The sequence below is a fragment of the Topomyia yanbarensis genome, chromosome 3 (genome assembly GCF_030247195.1).
Source record: "Topomyia yanbarensis strain Yona2022 chromosome 3, ASM3024719v1, whole genome shotgun sequence".
In the NCBI taxonomy this organism is placed as follows: Eukaryota; Metazoa; Arthropoda; class Insecta; order Diptera; family Culicidae; genus Topomyia; species Topomyia yanbarensis.
In genome coordinates this window covers 174843916-174863078 of record NC_080672.1, presented here as the reverse complement: position 1 = coordinate 174863078, position 19163 = coordinate 174843916, and the positions used below count along the sequence as shown (strand labels likewise).

Sequence of the window (19163 nt, the reverse complement as noted above, 5' to 3'; positions counted from 1 at the left end):
GCTATTGCGAAAACCACTTATATAAATCGCATTTGCGGAACCTCTAGATGATTTTTTAGAAACTTGATTTGTTCTACAAAAGTGCTTAAAATGTGCTTATCTTTCATTATAGGGTTGAGCACCATGACTTTTCGAACATCGATTTTTTTTGGGACGTCCTAATGTACAAGCATGCATTTGCCCGGAAATAACTTCTTAAAACGATTCCGTGCATATCACAATATCAATTTCAAGTGGATTCTAGTGCAATCTACTTTCCAATATTGATTATAGCGTACATTTGCACTATAAAGTTGACCTAACCCAACCGGAGAATACAATTTCACATTCATTTGTGAAAAAGTTGATTCACTTGTGAATGTTTACATTACAATCTTCCGAATCAATCCGTCAATAAAGAACACCATCTTCTTCATTCAACATATAGGACGTGTCATTCTTTTACCTGGCTCACACCTTCGGAATTTAATGTCTACCTACGTTCAGTTGTGTTTATTTGGAAAGTTTTAGTCGGATCGTGAATGAACGACTGGCTGCTGTCAAAGCAATGAACAGATTCGCCAGGAATCATGCGAATGAATGATAATTCCCATCCCTGGAAGGGACTAATGTCTCTCTCAATCTCAAAGCGAAAACGAGTGTGCGTAGGAAATAATTAAATTGATCTTACTCGTGTGCTTTGTCCTAGGCCGTTGTCTCATTTTCGCTTTCGCAAAGGTCCGATGCTTTAGAAAGTAGCGTCGCTGTCGTCATTTTCGCCTGATTTTGGTAAATGAAAAAAAAAACATTTTTTGACTCTCATATGTACCAGTGATGCCCTTGATTAAAAATTTTTTTTCTTTTTGGAAACGGCTTTAAAAAAACACTATTTTCACGTGATAAAAATTATTAAAAATTTGCTAACATTAATATAAAAAAATTTGACGAAAAAATGGAGCGTTCAACGACAAGGCAGTTAAATTGCGAACAAGCTAAAAAAAAGTTTTACGATCGGGTGAAAACTTTTTAGGCAATTATGAAATTTTGGATCTTTACTAGGATTATGTTTAATTATTCAAATTTTAACTGGTTTATTTTTAGCAATACATTATACAGCAGATATTGAAACAGCTTTTAATAGAGTTAATCATATTTATCGAGATGTTAATAACGGTTGATTTTTACGAATTTGTCATTTTACCTTGAGGTCAAATATCCTTTTGAGGAGCTACAGTTATTACTAATTTATTATCTGCTATCCCATACTTAGATAATGATATTGTTCAATGAATTTGAGAAGGATTTGCTGTTGATAATGCTACTTTAACTCGATTTTTTGCTTTTCATTTTATTTTACCTTTTATTATTTTAGCATTAACTATGATTCATTTATTATTTTTACATCAAACTGGATCTAATAATCCTTTAGGATTAAATAGTAATATTGATAAAATTCCTTTTCATCCATATTTTGTATACAAAGATTTAATTGGATTTATTATATTTCTTTGAATTTTAATAACTTTTATTTGAAAATTTTATTATTTTTTAATAGATCCTGAAAATTTTATTCCTGCAAATCCTTTAGTTACTCCTGTTCATATTCAACCAGAATGATATTTTTTATTTGCATATGCTATTTTACGATCAATTCCTAATAAATTAGGAGGTGTAATTGGATTAGTAATTTCTATTGCTATTTTATTTTTTTTTACCATTTATTCATTTAAATAAATTTCGAGGGTTTCAATTTTATCCATTAAATCAAATTTTATTTTGAAATTTAGTTATTATTTTTTCTTTATCAACTTGAATTGGTGCACGACCCGTTGAAACTCCATATGTACTTACAGGACAAATTTTAACTATATTATATTTTTCTTTTTTCATTTTTACCCCACTATTACCGTTCCATAGAATTTCTATTAGATTTAGGTCTGGGCAGTTGGCAGATCATGAAAGAACATTAACCATTTGATCAAAAAACCACACGAACATGTACGTTTTAGGGTAGGGTAATTTCGGGAGAGATGCCGCGTCGGGTGAGATGCCGCACTTTCTATATCTCGTATATAGGGTCACTTTTATACGGTAATATGATATTGTGAGCTTGCCTTTCGAAGAATTACAACACTGGAGATGTAAAATAATGCTTATTATTAACTCACAAAATTTTTATTAATGATTATGTGCGTCCAGTTGCATCACGGAGTGCCGAAAGTTTTTCAGTGCCACTTTAAAATTTCGTATTTTTTTTAAATTGTTCGATTTTTTGGTAAAACATGCATCGGTTGAATAGCTGGGACCTTTTAGAAGGCATTCTGATCATGAGCACGGTCATACATAATTTCAGAGGAAAATATCGTCGTGCGGCATCTCTCCCACACAATTGGGAGAGATGCCGCATCAAAATTGCGGGTGAGATGCAGCACTCGATGGCGGAGGATACGTAGCTAAAATGTATTTTTTCACCTCGAAATGTCATTAAATGATCATTTGTGTCAGGTATAGGTTCTTAATAATGTATATCCACAAACTAACGGACCTAACACGGTGACATATAGGAATATGAGTCTATTTATCTATGTATTTAAACGGGCGATATGCAATAAGGTATTATTTACTTCGGTTTATTCTTTAAAGTTTCAAGTTTGAACGCATTGATTTGTAGTGATGTCAATCTTAGGATAAAAATGAAAATTTCAACGAAATGATTCTTTTTTAAAATGAATCTTTCAAGACCAAACCAAAGTTATATAAATTCATTGTTGGAAGAAACAACCAAAAACTGCTTTTAAGGAACCCCTACCAATATATCGCTCGTACAAACATATAAATAAATAGTATCCTTAATTAAGTTACTCCAACTTAACCGTTACACAAGGTTGCAAAAGAAAAATATTTTCAAAATGTTGAATAAAAAAATGTTCCTAGAAATGGTATTGCCCCCTTAAGAAAAATGAAGGTGCTGGCCGATTTATAGGTGTAATCAAACTTCATGAAACTCAGCTGAAGACCCCTAATCACAAAAACATCAACGATAGCTAAAAATACTTTTGTTCACCATTTTTCAGTTTGTGACTATGGTGCGGCATCTCACCCACACATGCGGCATCTCTCCCGCAATGACCTTTTTTTTAAAAATGTTCATGGAAATTTGATGAATTTTTCTTCATGACAAAAACCATTTGACAGTATTTTCGAAACTTGTCACAATTGATAAAAATGATTTTATCAAATATTGAATGGTTTACTTTGATACAGAATTTAAGAAATGTTGCCGCACATTCTCCCCAAATTACCCTAAGGTCGTTATCATGGATAAATGTTCACCACATAAACCAGTAGGTGGCTCCATATGATCCTACAATATTTTGTTGTACATATGCGGATCTATTCTGCTATTAATGTTTACGATTGACCCCATACCATGCCATGAAAAAGCATACACAATACAACCGCCACCGTGTTGTACTAATTTTATGGTACCTATTATATAATACGGAGGATTATGATGCCTCTTTGCTGAAAATTAAACAGAATCTTTACTGTCCTACCCAAATTGATTAAATTTCGACTCATCGCCTCAAAAACCATTTCTCCAAAAAGTTGCAGATTTATTTCCGTCCAACTTAGCAAAGTTTACTCTAGCTGTCGAATTGTTTTTAGAAATAAGTGGTTTGTTTTGTGCAATAAGGGCGATCAAATGCTCCTCAGACGTCATATTTGTATGGTTTTGCTGCTCACTGACATGCTACGATCTCGTTCAACGATGTTTTTGATTTTAGTCGACGAAAGTGATGGATTTTTGTCTTTCTCATATAGAAAGGTTATGCAATCGCTCTAAAAATCGTCAACCTGATCCCGACCCGGAGAGCCGAATGTCATATGCCATTCGACTCAGTTTGTCGAGATCGGAAAATGTCTGTGTGTATGTATGTGTGTATGTATGCGTGTGTGTGGAAAAAAATGTCACCTCTGTTTCTCAGAGATGACTGGACCGATTTGCACAAACTTAGTCTCAAATGAAAGGTACAACCTTCCCATCGAATTTGTATTTTGGATGCCAAATGACTTTAAAATGCATGAAACGTTAAGATTTGGTGTAATCTCGAAGAAATTTTTTTGACGAGAATTGACTTTTTTGACTTTGGCACATTTTTGCCTTTCTTATATAGAAAGGTTATGCAATCGCTCTAAAAATCGTCAACCTAATTTTGTTGGCTTGTATTGGCTTAGGTAGAAGTATGCAGTAAGGGGTTGCTACTTTAAAATTATAAGTAGTTTAAATTTCTTAACGGATCTTCCTCCTTGATCCGCCGTTGGTTTCAAGCGATGTTTCAGTGTCGACACATAGTATCTCAATATCGTGGCAGTCGATCCATTGTATGTACTATGTGCAAATCGTACTGAATATGTAATATACATTTCCACCATTGTACTGAACATAATCAGCTATGGAATCGTAGTTTGGACAAATGAGAAAGGCACAATTGCACCACTAGATGGTTTAAAACAGGTTTTTTAATTCCATGATGATGAGATGATCTTCAGTAAATGTCGTTTCTCGTGGAGGGGGGTTATATTTCAGGGAATTGGTTGTAATCTGTTGCTCAAAATGTTTTATTGCATTATACAGGGTAACGTGAGGCAACATGAGCACCCTAAAGTTGAAGGCAAATATATCTGCAGTAAAACATACAAATAATCCCAAATTTCCCTCTATTGGTAGAATACAGCATATTCTTCAAATACAGTTATTAAGAGTGCTGAAGAAAACTTAAAATCTTTGAAAATAATCGTTGTTGGTAATGATCGATTTTTGGCTTGGTAAAAACTTTATGGGGCAATATGAGCAATCTTAAGGGGCAATATGATCATGTCGCAAAATATTATATTTTATCACAAAATTTAAAATTGATTTCATTTATAATTAATAAGAATCATATTTTCCATTGATTTAGTGACATTTACTTGCCAATGAAATTCATCTTATAGTTTTTTAACAGAAATTCGGAACTATTAGATACTCGCTACTAGATTACTCGCTCTTAATTCGCGGCCGAGAAATCCGGATGTTTTCCGAACTATTCTGGCTGCTTCTGAAAACTGGAAAATTTGACTAGCGACAATCGTATTTTCTCTTATTCTAAAGAAGGGAATCACGTCGGAGGTAGTAAGCATAATTCGTACAATGATGCGCTATAATGCGCACGACCGTCGCAGGTCGGACCTTCCAGCATGGCAAAGATTTAAGAGCATATCTGGGAAACCTAACTTGTACTGCTTCAATTCTATTAATCCAGATACTCGCATATGGGCACCAGATAACAGCCGAAGCTTCCAGGATGGAGCGAACAGGAGAGGGATTCCATGAGAAACCGGCCGACCGAAAAATATGACCATCGTAGATTCTAACGAAACTTTGCAGGTGTGTTCGGTGTATGAATCTCTATGATATTCTCTGGCAATTGGAATATTTTGATACCAGAGCAATTTTTCAAAAGGGCGTAAACGTTTCTACGTGTATAAATTTCAATTTTTTTTCGTTCGTTCACTGTATTTTATACAGCAAAACTATCTGAGAACGAGTTACAGGGTATAAATACTTCCATCCAAAAAAAATATACACTGAAAAAAATGTTGCGTCATTTTTCAAAAAAACAAAAATTTATGTTAAAAATTTAAATTGCGAAAAAAACCCATTTTTTTTAAATTTTTCTATTTTGTCTACGAAAACCTAAAGAGAAAAGAAACATTTTGAATGTGATTGCATGATGGAGAACTTATCGGTAAAAAAGTTTTTCTAACAATAACTTCATACATGTTTTAAAATTTCATACTAATTGACATAGGGTGATGAGCCCATTATCGCTATGTTTCTATTATTACGCTACCCATTTGAAGCCGTTGGTTAGAGCAGTGTCTGCCATCTTTGTTTAACGCATTGAGTCAAATGGTAGCGCAACAATAGGGGCACTCGATTCGTGTTTTCGTTGCGCTCAAACACGAGAATTTCACTGTTTTCAGCGCATGTATGTTATTATCTTGGTACTTAACAACGAAGCAAAGCTATTGATGCCAATTTGTACGCATTCCATTGATTGTAGGCCGAGTAATTAATGAATCAGTGAGGCGCCCTCCTTAGTATGGTGAAAATAGGCACTTCACCCTACAAAATTGTAATTTTATCACAGAATATAATTCTAAGAATCATTTAAAATCAAAATGTATTTATCAAAAATCTTCCAAAATCCGATAGTTTTCGAGATATTTGGAATTTTGCTCCATCAAAAACAATTAATTCCTGTAATCATGCTCTTTTCAAAAGTTATTCGCGTTACCCCATCATAAAATGTCAAAAATCTAATGTTTATCGTTTTAAAGACGAAAAAGCAAATTTTTTAGTGTATTTGGAGCATGGAGAAGCTTTCAATAAAAAAGTTTTCTTAACAGCAACTTTTGACATATTTTTATAATTCATACTATTTGCAGTCAAAAATACAATTTTCTTTTTGAATATAAACGCCTTTTTAAATCGAAATGCTCATAACAAAAATTTTCTGAAATGTAGTATTTCTCGAGATATTTTAACTTTTGTTTTAACAACACAATTATTTTGTTTTATTACGACCTTTTCATAAGTTATTCGCGTTTCTCCATCAACAATAATAGGTTTTTCAAAAGGCCCGTAAACTTTCCTACAACTTTTCCTTGGACATCAAGGCGGTATTGTAAACTATTTGAAATCTACATGAAAGTAACCAAAATATTATTTAACCATAGGGTCTGATGATTAAACTATATAGTTGAATCATACTTTGGTTGCTTTCATGTAACTTTCAAAAGATTTACAATATCGCCTTGATGTCAAAGGAAAATTTGTTGGAAAGTTTATGGGTCTTTTGAAAAACCTATTATTGTTGATGGAGAAACGCGAATAACTTATGAAAAGGTCGTAGTAAAACAAAATAATTGTGTTGTTAAAACAAAAGTTAAAATATCTCGAGGAATACTATATTTCAAAAAATTTTTGTTATGAGCATTTCGATTTAAAAAGGCGTTTAGAATCATATTCAAAAAGAAAATTGTATTTTTGACTGCAAATAGTATGAATTATAAAAATATGTCAAAAGTTGTTGTTAGGAAAACTTTTTTATTGAAAGCTTCTCCATGATCCAAATACACTGAAAAAGTTGCATTTACGTTTTTAAAACGATAAACATTAGATTTTTGAGATTTTATGATTGGGTAACGCGAATAACTTTTAAAAAGAGCATAATTACACGAATTAATAGTTTTTGATGGAGCAAAATTCCAAATATCTCGAAAACTATCACATTTTGGAAGATTTTTGTTAAATGCATTTTGATTTTAAATTATGCTTATAATTATATTCTGTAATAAAATTACAGTTTTGTATGTCAATTAGTAGGAAATGTGAAAACATGTTTGAAGTTATTGTTAAAAAAACTTTTTTACCGATTTTTTCTCCATCATGCAATCACCTTCAAAATGTTTCCTTTCTCTTTAGATTTTTGTTGACAAAATATAAAATTTTTAAAAAAAATGGTTTTTTTTCGCAATTTAATTTTTTAACAGAAATTTTTATTCTGTTGAAAAATGACACATTTTTGTCAGTATATATTTTTTTCGGACAGAAGTATTCATTCCCTGTAACTCGTTCTCAGATAGTTTTGCTGTATAATTCATACGCGTGGGAACGTTTACGCCCTTTTGAAAAGTTGCTCTTGAGTCAAAATAATCTTATTACCTGTGGAAAATGTTTAGTCTTCCATGCCGGTGAAATGTGTAAAGTTTCATCGGAATCTAAGATGGTCGGTCACGATTTTAAAGATTTTCGGACGGATCTTCGTGGAATTCCTCAAGAGAGAAATACAGTGGTCTCAAGCAGTACGGGTCAGTAAACTTTTTGGCTATTCTGATTATAAAACCGAGGTTCCTGTTAGCTTTTGCAATGATGTGGGAATAATGATCTCTAAACGACAATTTGAAATCCAGCTGTACACCAAGTTCCCTGACAACTGACACTCTTTCAAGTGAATTCCCCGAGATAGTATAGCACCAAAAAATTGGGTTTTTTCTGCGCGTGAAAGATATTACTGAGAAGTTGGATACACTGAGAGTCATTATTCATTACATTTATGAAGTTAGGTGATTCAATATTTCCTAGTTTGACAGATAGGGAACAGCCAACAAGATATTATTTGAGCCACTTAGTAAAGCTGTGCATCAAGCCGCTCTATCTTTGCCAGTAGAAGGCAGTGATCGACGCGATCGAACGCTGCTTTAAGATTGCTATAGATGGTATCCACTTGGACTCCAGTTTCTACACTTTTAATGCAATGCGAAGTGAATTGTGCTAAATTCGTGGCTGTTGATCTACCTGGATAAAGCCCATGTTAAACTGTGACTTCGCGGAATAGCACATCGCTTACAAGAATTTCGAACAGTTTGGAGCCAGCACAAGTATCTAGTATCAGCAGAAGTATTGCGTTTCGTTTGGAATCATTCTGCGATGTATAAATGTTATGCGAATAATTAACTTTCCAATTAATTTTTAAGAAGGGACCTGAAACAATTCACAGACTAATTATACTGACACTGAATATCCTTTCTGATCGAGATTCGAGCAAATGACTAATTATTTACGTGTCTCATATCTATCATCAACAAGTGGCAATTGATTGGCCAAATGCAATAAAAATGTGATTAATGTGTTTTTTGGCTTGCCTACTAAATTCGTGTGATTCAGAAAAGGCACCCCATCAGGGTAACAATTTGCACTGGGTGGAAATACGCATTTTTTAATAGTTTGAAAATATTTTTTGCTATTAGCAGTCAAAATTGACCATGGAGGTAACCCCAGAACTAGCTGGAGTCCAAAAAGAAGTAACCCCACGTTGTGTCTTATGGAAATTCGAGTTTTCTCGTTCGTTTTCCGAGGTTTTAAGAAAAAGTAGTCTATCGATTTGCTATCTGCACTTATTATGTTGCAGCTCACATATCGGTGAACTTGATATAATACTGTTTTAGTTGGATTGCATTGTATGTTGACGTTTCGGCCCAAATAGTTGTTCCTGAAGGTCAGTGCCGCTCGCATACTTGCTCTGTGTGGTTATCTAATATATATTTCTTGCACGAATGTATATTGTTGAGCATATTTTTTCAAAAATTCTAGTGAAAGTGTCATGTCTCTACATTGAAAGTGAATCGAGTAATCAAGAGAAAAACGGTACATTGTGGTCGGAAAATTAAAGAACTTATTTTAATCCACCTAATGGTGCAGTTAAGCATTTCTCATTCATCCATACAATGATTTAATAGCATTGTGGAAATGTTTATTATATTTTTATTACACTTGGTAAGCATATGTAAGTACACGACTGTTGCGAACCTGATAAGCAATTACAGTGAAGACCCGTTTTTATCAGCCCATTGGTGAATTTTTGGCTGATAAAACGGGGACATTGACAAAATCGGGACATATTTTTTTCTTTCTTTTTAATAAACCGAAGCTCTTAAAATATTTTTCTTTGGTCCCTAGCTATAGCCTTAAAACCCTCTCTCATTATTTAGATTAAATTTCCCTTAAGGGAGTCGCATTCAACAAAACCTTTGATTATCAAATGTTTCCTTACATTTTAAATATAAATAAGCGAATTAAATCGAACTAATTTTCGACTATTTCACGCATTTGATAGGTTTTTGCAACTAAAACTAAAAACATATCACACAAGGAAACTATCATGACTATCACAATACTATAAGTTTGATGTAGTGAAGTCATTGCTTTATGCCTTTTCGTAAACTCAAACTTTTTTGACATTTTTCGCACAAAAAGGTATGTAACCCCTTAATACGAAAAACAAATCAAACTCATTTCACAATGTATAATTCACCATTTTTCGGACGGCCATTTTCAATCTATTCTCTATCACATTTCATCTTCGTATAGTTCTTGTTTCTACCAAACTTCTCTAATTCTTCCACATCCCATAAACAATTCTCATACTTCGACGGCTCGATGTCGTGAAACTCTTTCAAAGAACCGACCGCAGTGTAGCGCTAATGATACACAAAACATTATTGGCTGGTAGTATAAATTTGCGAATTAACTCTTACGTCGGTTTCACGTTTGCTGTCATACCCTAACATGGTTTCTCTGTTGAATTTTACACAATTCGATGCTCTAGGGTAACAGTAGCACGATTGTAGGTCAGAGCGAGGCACTAACTATCGATGACGATTTACGTTGGGAAAATTCAAATATACAAAGGTACGAAGTCGCAAGGAAAATCGCAAGACGCTGCCTGGTCGTTGCAGATACTGGCTGAGGGATGGTACTGCGCCTGTCGCCGAGTAGCGGTGATATCTGATCTCGCCCACTGCCTTCGCTGAAACCACGTTGCTCGTTCGCCTGATGCAGCCTGTATACCCGGCTAGGAAAAACTGACGCCGGTTGTTTGTTTGGTAGCTGTTTTTATGGTGGTTCATGATGGTTTCTAAGTATCCGCCCATTTGCATTCGTGAACTATTTTTGCCAAACAAGCTTGATTTGCATGAAGTTACAATATCGCAATCAAACATGAGCTGAAACAGCAAATATGGGTTGATTTCAACAATTCCAAATCTAACCATTATAAGATAAGGAAAGTATGCTAAAGAAAGGATCTACTCGAATTCAACCTGGTTCGCCTGCTAATTAGCTTAATTGGCGTGAGTTCAAGGTTGTCTTCATATTAATATATTGCTGAGTGGTAGGGGTGGGGACTCTTTGATTGACCGTTAGTGAATCCTAGTAATATAATGTTCATTTCAAGAGATATTACGATTATATCAGTTTATATGAGAAATCGTTGTGGACCTAGTAATGTTGAACCCATTTGAATGTGTATTACATAATTCGGACATCATAGGGTTACCAATATACATGGGAATTTCCTTTGTGACCGCACTCTTCAATCCGTAACTCAGGAATCGGAATTCCGATCAACAAAAAAGAGCGTCTTATGGGAGCGTTCATTTGAAAAAAAAAACTGTACAAATTGGTTCAGTCATTTCTGAGAAAATTGAGCGAAATTATTTGACACACACACATACATACACACAGACATTTTGCGATCTCGCCCTCCGATTCTCAGTTGAAAAGTCGATTTTTAAAGTCATTGCATAACCTTTATATGAGAAAGGCAAAAACGTGGAATCAATTATTATCTTTCGTTATAAAATTATGGTGTCATCTGAAAAGTTGTATGGCACCTAGCGCTTTATTTGGATGAATAATACTAGTTCGGCATTCAAGCGCTAGGGCACCGCTATTATCAGCTATTTAATAAAACTAGATTGTGGTTTCTTCGAGAAAGTTGTAGGTCATATCATTTTAAATATATCTTCTGAAGATACAAACTTTGTAGGTCCTGTATGTTTCGTGATATAGCATGTTTTGGTTACAAATTTAACTTACAGATTAAAGTAAGTATAACCCAATGCACACACACTGAAATGGAAATATATGTAAATGTGCTAATTCTGTGATCACTATACCTCTTATACAAATGTGATACAAAGCGTTCCTAGTAACAATTATGGCTTCAATTGTTACTAGGACCGTGACGTGTTATTCTTTCCTTACATGTCTTTTAATCCTGAGTCAAGTATCATAAGTCTACAAATACCGGAGCCATGACAGTTGTAGTAAAGCTTAGGGTCATTCCTCAAAACGAACAAAATCGTTTCTCGCATCACGAAATGTACATCGGTGTCTTGGAATGTCCTGCTATCTGCCCTGATCTAACCCCAATATAAACAGATGATGTATTTTTTGCAGTGCCTATTCGCAAAAGGACAATTCGATACAGCTGAAAACAGGAATTCAAGAAGCATGGGTAGCAGACGTTATTGAAGCTCGAGAAGGATGAACAAAGTATTAAGTTTTCAATTGAAATCTGATTTGGGTATAAAAATGGTTCATTCGGTTTTGTACGGTACACTTATTTATTATGGGTTGTTTGTAAATTAATTCATTTAAAAATAAAAAGCATAACAATAAAGTCAAGATATGATCCATGTGACTTGTTTCGGTTCAAAATATCACACAAAAGTCTATGTCACTTTGATTTGGGTTGTAGAACTATTATTTTAAGATTTTGTGGTATACGGTATACGCACCCTGTATTGCGAACGAATCATCGTTCTCGGTAGAGTTTTCACTTACGCTTTCGTCATGAAGCAATATCCTCCCAGGGTTAGACAGAATCAAGCATATCTGTACATAATGTAATGCTGTATACCTTGCATGTAATTTTGTTAATTTATTAGTAAAAACCCATAATCTTTTCGTACGTTTTTTCAACAATTACAATGATTGTAATTGTTGAAAAAACGTACCAAAAGATCATGGGTTTTTTACGCGCATTCGAGGTCTGCTTCTGAAGTGAACCTTGAAATGAAAGATTAAAAATGAGAAATTGATAAATAAATAAATAAATAAATAAATAAATAAATAAATAAATAAATAAATAAATAAATAAATAAATAAATAAATAAATAAATAAATAAATAAATAAATAAATAAATAAATAAATAAATAAATAAATAAATAAATAAATAAAAAATAAATAAATAAATAAATAATGTGCAATTATTCACATCTCAAATCTTAAAGACAAGAAACCCCTAATATGCTCGAATCAAATGTCCATCTGAACAAGCTGTGAATTCGGAGGAACCAAATCGTACAGAGCTGAACAATTGACTCATTATTTGAAAAACAAAGAATGAAAAAACGCTTAATGATTAGCTATTTCTAAGGTTCCTAGGCTGCATTCCTTTCCTGGATCAGACGCACATCTTAATTTAAAAAGTCAACAATTACCAGGACGCACATAACTTTTTTAGCGGGCTGATAGGACTGCAGCTTATAGCTTAGGGGATCTCGGTCCATTCCACGCGTCAAAAATTTGCAAAATCGGTCGAAGTGGCAGCTGTCTGCCAAGTAAACACCGGTCCTCGGGTGGAGGACTAAATTTTGTGCTTGTTTGTCTCGAAATGTGTAACGTCAAGTCCGCTATTTTGTCTAGTGCAATGTATCATGCTCCTAACAACGCGTGCTAGTCGTCACACAGAGGAGTATTTCATCGAAAAAGCTGACCGAAAGTCCTATTTTCAAAAACCATTATCAAGGACATTATATCATAACGTTTCCTAGTAATTTCTGCATTAGATGGCAACCACATTGCGTGTATTTATTAAAGTTTGGCAACGCAGTTCACTGTCAAAGGTAGGGTTTTTTCAATACTCTAGGCTGATTTAAAGCTGCGCGGGGAAACAAAATTTTCCAAACATTAGTGATTTGAATTGTTTCGACTCAAATATCCTATATTTTTAATAAACCAAGGTCAGGGTAATATTTTGGTGTAGATGGATCCATGTACTCTAAAAAATATTAGTCTTATTAAACTTAAACACAAAGAAAAAAATCCGTCATTTTCTCACTTTTCAAAATTGAAAAAGTTCATGTTCCCAATCCGTTCCAGTGAAAACTCTTGTGCCTTGATTAAGTTTAATCCAAATACACCGAAGACCCGTTTTATCAGCCCCTTTGGTGTATTTTTGGTTGACAAAATAGGGGCAATGGCAACTCATATAGATTTATTTCCTTTAATAAACCGAAGCTGTTAAAATATTCAATATTATTCCGTAGACAAAGCCTCATAACTCTTGCAGGCTGATGAAATCGGGTCGAAAAGCTGACAAAATTAGGGGATGATAAAAACGGGTTTTCACTGTATTACTACATCGATGAAAAAACTTGCACATAATTGCTCCATTTTGAATGCGAGATATATGAAAAATTTGATATTTTTGACATTTTTCCTCCTTTTTTTACATTGTCCGTGCTAGGTTAAAACTTTCACCAGGATATTTATTTTCGAAATAATGTGTAATTCTTGGCAAGATTTAAGTTTAGTTATCTGGGAAACGAAATGATGGTTTTATTGTACCAGAGCGCTCCAAAGTGCTTCGAATCGATTTGTTTTCGTGCAGAATTGAACTACATATGTTGCTTCAACTGAGTTTCGAAATGACTCCGCTGGCGCCGAAGCACTTTGAAGGGCTCTAAAATCATCATTTCGTTTCCCAGCTAACTAAACCTAAATCTTGCCAAGAATTACACATTATTTCGAAAAGAAATATCCTTGTAAATGTTTGAAATTCGCACGGGCAATGTAATAAAACACGGAAAAATGTCAAAAATGTCAAATTTTTCAAATATTTCACATTAAAAATGGAGCAATTATGCGCAGGTTTTTTTCACCGATCTAGTAGAATTTGGATTAAACTTATTCAGGGCACAATAGTTTTCACTGGGACGGATTGGGAACATGAACTTTTTCAATTTTGAAAGGTAATTAAATAGCGGATTTTGTATTTAAGTTTAATAAGACTGATATTTTTTAGAGTACATGGATCCATCTACACCAAAATATGACCCTAACCTTGGTTTATTAAAAACATAGGATATTTGAGTCGGAACAATTCAAATCACTAATGTTTGGAAGATTTTGTTTCCACGCGCAGCTTTAAATCAGCCTGGTGTATTGAAAGCCTGTACCTTGCTATGGTAGGGGAAAGTCGTCGGTTGTCGGCACCCCTACGCAACTTTTGAACGAAAACAGACACGGTCATTCCGACAAATATTATTTGTGTGTTACATTAGCACGTTCTTTTTGTACCAACCAACTCGCATGTTCTGTTCTACAACCAACTGTATATTTTAAGTAGCTGCAATCAGCTATCCAAGGTACAAAAAAAAATTAGCAGGGGCAGTTTTCGAAGATAAGATTGTCTCTTATCTTATATGATATAACACTAGGTGATCATGATTATCGAAAAGAGTTTGGCACTTACCTCGGCTTTGAACCGTTTGCTAGCACTTCGCCGTAGTGTGTTGCATTCGATTACATTCACTGAAGCGGTTCGATCTTTTGCATTATTCACGACCGTCATACAACGACGCGAAAGTTCTACTAACTCGGCCACTGGTTGGACCTAAAATATACGCTAATTGTCAGTTTCCAAATGAATCATAGTATACCAAGTTCTAGTACCTGTACTAAAACACTATCACCACTATTACGAATCAGCTCGATTATTGTTTCTCGAGACAGTTCTTCAACGGACATACCATTCACTTTCAGCAAACGATCGCCAGGAAGCAGTCCAGTATAGGAACTACTATTTGCGCTAGGCTCGGCAAAAATAACCGGGCGGAATGAAGGAGACAGCAAGGAAGAAGCCCGATCTAGGACCATCGCTTTCCGTAGACTGAAACCGAAATCGTTTCGAGGCGTTTTCTGTCTTTTAATCAATAACTCTCGAGGTGGTGGCAGATCCACCAACTTGATCGCTGGCAGTGGAAGACTAATATCCTCAAATAATTGTACTCGGGACCAACGGAATGATCCTTGCGACTCGCCCACTGGACTAAGTGAGAACGGTGGAGTGGCAAATGAGGAATTTGTTGTATCCGTGAGACTATCGGCGCTTGGAGAAGGCGATGTCGTTACGTGCAAATGATTTGTAGTTCCGGGGCTCATCTAGAGAACAAACAAAAAATCAGTGCCAAGACGACGTAACAAAAAAATAAATCTTTACCTCTCCCATAAATCTAAGATTTTCGGCTGAGTATCGCGTTTGTAGCTGCGAATAGTTTATGCGTTCGTTTTGTATTGTATTTCTCATTAATACTGTTTTAGAATCAGGGGACATTGAAGTATACGAACAACCACCATCCGAACCAGCAGATTCATTCAGGTTCAGTCGGGATCCTTTCAAAATTCCACGTTTCGGGGGTCTGGGCGGGACGGGCGGTAATACTTTTGTCTGGAAATAGAATAGAAATATTTGATTATTTTTTGCCATGTTAGGAATTATTTATAAACCGACGTGATTGAAATTTTATTCTTTTTGTCCTCCGCCTTCTTTGATTTTAGGCTCAAGTTACATTCTTTGAGCATGTGTAAGAATTGAACGCTTGGTAGTAGGCGTAGGAAAAAATGTGTACAGCTTTGCCGCCGATATATCCCATTCATTATATAAAGCATTCATTAAACTCTAAAAGAAGAAAATCAGTCGATTTATTAGATTATCAGGATTCAAATTATGGGGATGGTGCTTTTGAAAAAGTGGCTGCGGTTTTTTCACTACGCAGTTGTGTTAGGTGCCCCGGGACAGTGTGGTAGTGTGACGAAAAATAACCGCCATTTTTTCGAAAGTCCCATTCCGCCCGGTCAATCGTTTTTCCACCAACTATTTTGCATGATTTGAATCGTGATAATCTAATAAATTGACTGACTTTCTTCTTTTAGAGTTTAATAAATGCTTTATATGGATAAACCGGTGACAAAGTTGAACGCAATTTTTCCAACGCATACTATCAAGCGTTCAATTTGTGTAGACGCTCACCGAAAGTTCTTTGAACTTTAATTATACTTGTAGTAATCCCCTTCCTCAAAACTCTACGTAGACCTTTCGATTTTTTATTTGAGGAAAATGTGAAATTAGCAAGAAGCACATAATACATCTCTACAAACATTTATCAACCATGCTTTTAACATTGGTTTTTTGTCTACAACAGTTGGTCGGTGTTAAGTCAGACCGGACTAAGTCGCAAAACATCAAAAAATTAGATAATGACAATACTGGATGAAGAATTTCTTCAGCTACATTCAATTTTTGCCAGATTTGAAATATGTAACCATAAACAAGAATTATGGCAAAAAATAATTTCCAATTATAACATAGAGGATGCTGCGATTCAAACTTTAAACCCATTTTTCTCGAAATCAATATTTTGTCACATAGTCCGGTCTGACTTAACACCGACTAGTTAAAATCAATTAGTGTCAATTCAAGGAAATTTAAAATTCACATATTTTTCTCGGAAATACAGATTTTGTCTTTCGATTATTATAAATTACTTACAACTTTGAAAAAGGTATCCGATTTAATTCAGCTATATTATCAGTTGGACTTAGACCAACTCCGTGTAATATGTAATATTTATTTATTTATTGTGTAAATTTTAAAGTACTTCCAATTTTTTGAAACTAATCGAAATTTAGCCAAAATGCAACCTGCACCACCACCACTTTATTTTATAGTTGGTGGTACCAAGGAGTTTTTATTCTCAGGTGATACAATCCTCAAAAACGCCGATCAGCCATGTTGGTTTTAGAGACGACAGCTAACAACACTGTTTACTATTTCCCTCCATACGTTTGCTTAGATTTCAGGCGGTAAACAAAGTTGTTCGCTGTCATTTTTCTTCCCCGCAGTATGCTGCAAGCTTACCTCACTCCTCACCTAGTTACTGCCAAAGACGTATCACCTTATAACTCAAAGCACCTTGGGTGGTACTGATTCCTGATTTAAAGGTAGTAGGCTCATCACAATGGTCGGAAACGCTGTGTGTAGATTCTGTTGCTCCGGCATCCATTGATGTATGAGCAGCAACTATGGCTGATCTTGATTTAGTTGATGTTGATGAGGGCAGTATGTTTGATTTGCTTGTAGTTGATATTGTTTCGTTATAGGTTTTTATACATGATTTTCCGTAGTGTGTCTTTTTGTTACAGAACTGACACGTTATGGCATGTCCTTCATATGTACGAGATTTTAGATTTGGTAACGCCTTTTATTTCGAAATTAAAGTTCAGATAAGAAGAAAAAGGGCTTCGTTACTCACATCCTTACGATACGAACACTATTGGAAATACCTGGAGAAAAACTTCTCCAAGTTTCCAACTTAACGAATTCCACCACTACGTATATTGCCCATTAGCCTGGCCGCGATTTGTTAGGAAAAAAATCACAATAGCCATATCAACGAGCGCCGGGTTGAAAAAGTTTCCTTTTAACCTAACAAAAACACCTGTAAAATTTAAAACCGATCCAAGAAAAGGAAATGGACCCGAAACTGAATTGAAGTGAACCAAAGGCATTTTTTTTTTAAATTTTGCATTTTTCGCTTTTTTTTCATATAAATTATTTTAAAATCATTAAAATTAATATGAAATCGCGCATATAATGTATTTATTGATGCGAGAAATAAATTACAAAATTTAAATTTCGGGGGGAGGGGGTTTGGTCAACATATGGTGGGCCCAGCCGCTTCTAGGCCCATGTCACCCATGCTCAATGGGTTGTTTTAATTTTGACAAAGGGAGATGCTAGCTTGAAAAAATTTGCCGCCTAGCAGGGGACTGTTCCTAACTTAATTGTGTAAAGTTGGTTGCAAAGATTGGAAATCCTGGACTCCTTCTCTAGGACGAACCATCAACCAAATTTGTGTCGATGATGCTGCTATTCTTGTAGCAAATTCCAAGCTGAAAGCATTTAGTTCCCCGGGCCCTGATGGCGTTCCTTCGATTTTTGTTGAAAAGTGCATTAGAAGGCTTCTTAAACCACTTCGGCGAGTCTTCGTTCTATCATTCAACTGGAACATTCCCTTCCTGCTCCAAAGCAACGCACATGTTTCCAGTTCTCAAAAAAGGAAACAAATCGAACATTGATAATTATCTGGGAATCTCGTGTTTAAGTGCCGTATCAAAACTATTCGAACTGGTTATTTTAGATCCTATTTTCTTTCACTATAAACACTATATTGCAGACAACCAGTACGGTTGAATGCCTAAACGATCGACAACGACCAACCTGCTCTCGTTCACAACATATGTACTCGATGGATTCGCTGACGGATTGCAAACCGATACTATTTACATGGATCAATCTCCAGTCGACAAAATCAACCATGATATCGCAATAGCTCGGTATTCATGGATAATTGCTGCACTAGTTTCGCTCCTATCTCGATTGAAGGCTCCATCAAATCAGCATTAACGACTTTCTATCTGCACAATTCTTCGCTACATCCGGCACCCCACAAGGAAGCCATCTCGGTCCAGTAATATTCCTGCTCTACTCTAATGACGTCAATAACACATTACAAGGACCCCGCTTTTTTGCAGACATGAAAGTTTTTCGACAAATACGGGATAAAACCGATGCCGAGCTTCTTCAGAGGGAGCTGGAGAGCTTTAGTACGTGGTGTGATCTAAACAGAATGGTTTTAAACCCGAGTAAATACTCCATCGTTA

The 19163-nt window shown here is 35.1% G+C and overlaps 1 protein-coding gene across 8 annotated transcripts in view; it reads right to left on the bottom strand.

Moving 5' to 3' along the window:
- LOC131690615 (unconventional myosin-XVIIIa) overlaps positions 1-19163 on the bottom strand; it is a 253319-nt gene that overhangs the window by 187209 nt on the left and 46947 nt on the right. For all 8 annotated transcript variants that reach the window (XM_058976523.1, XM_058976521.1, XM_058976522.1 and 5 more), the window contains 3 exons: positions 15661-15888; positions 15114-15602; positions 14914-15054 (listed from right to left, as the gene is read on the bottom strand). In XM_058976523.1, the coding sequence (XP_058832506.1) occupies positions 14914-15054; positions 15114-15602; positions 15661-15888 (858 nt within the window). The remainder of the gene's footprint in view (positions 1-14913; positions 15055-15113; positions 15603-15660; positions 15889-19163) is intronic.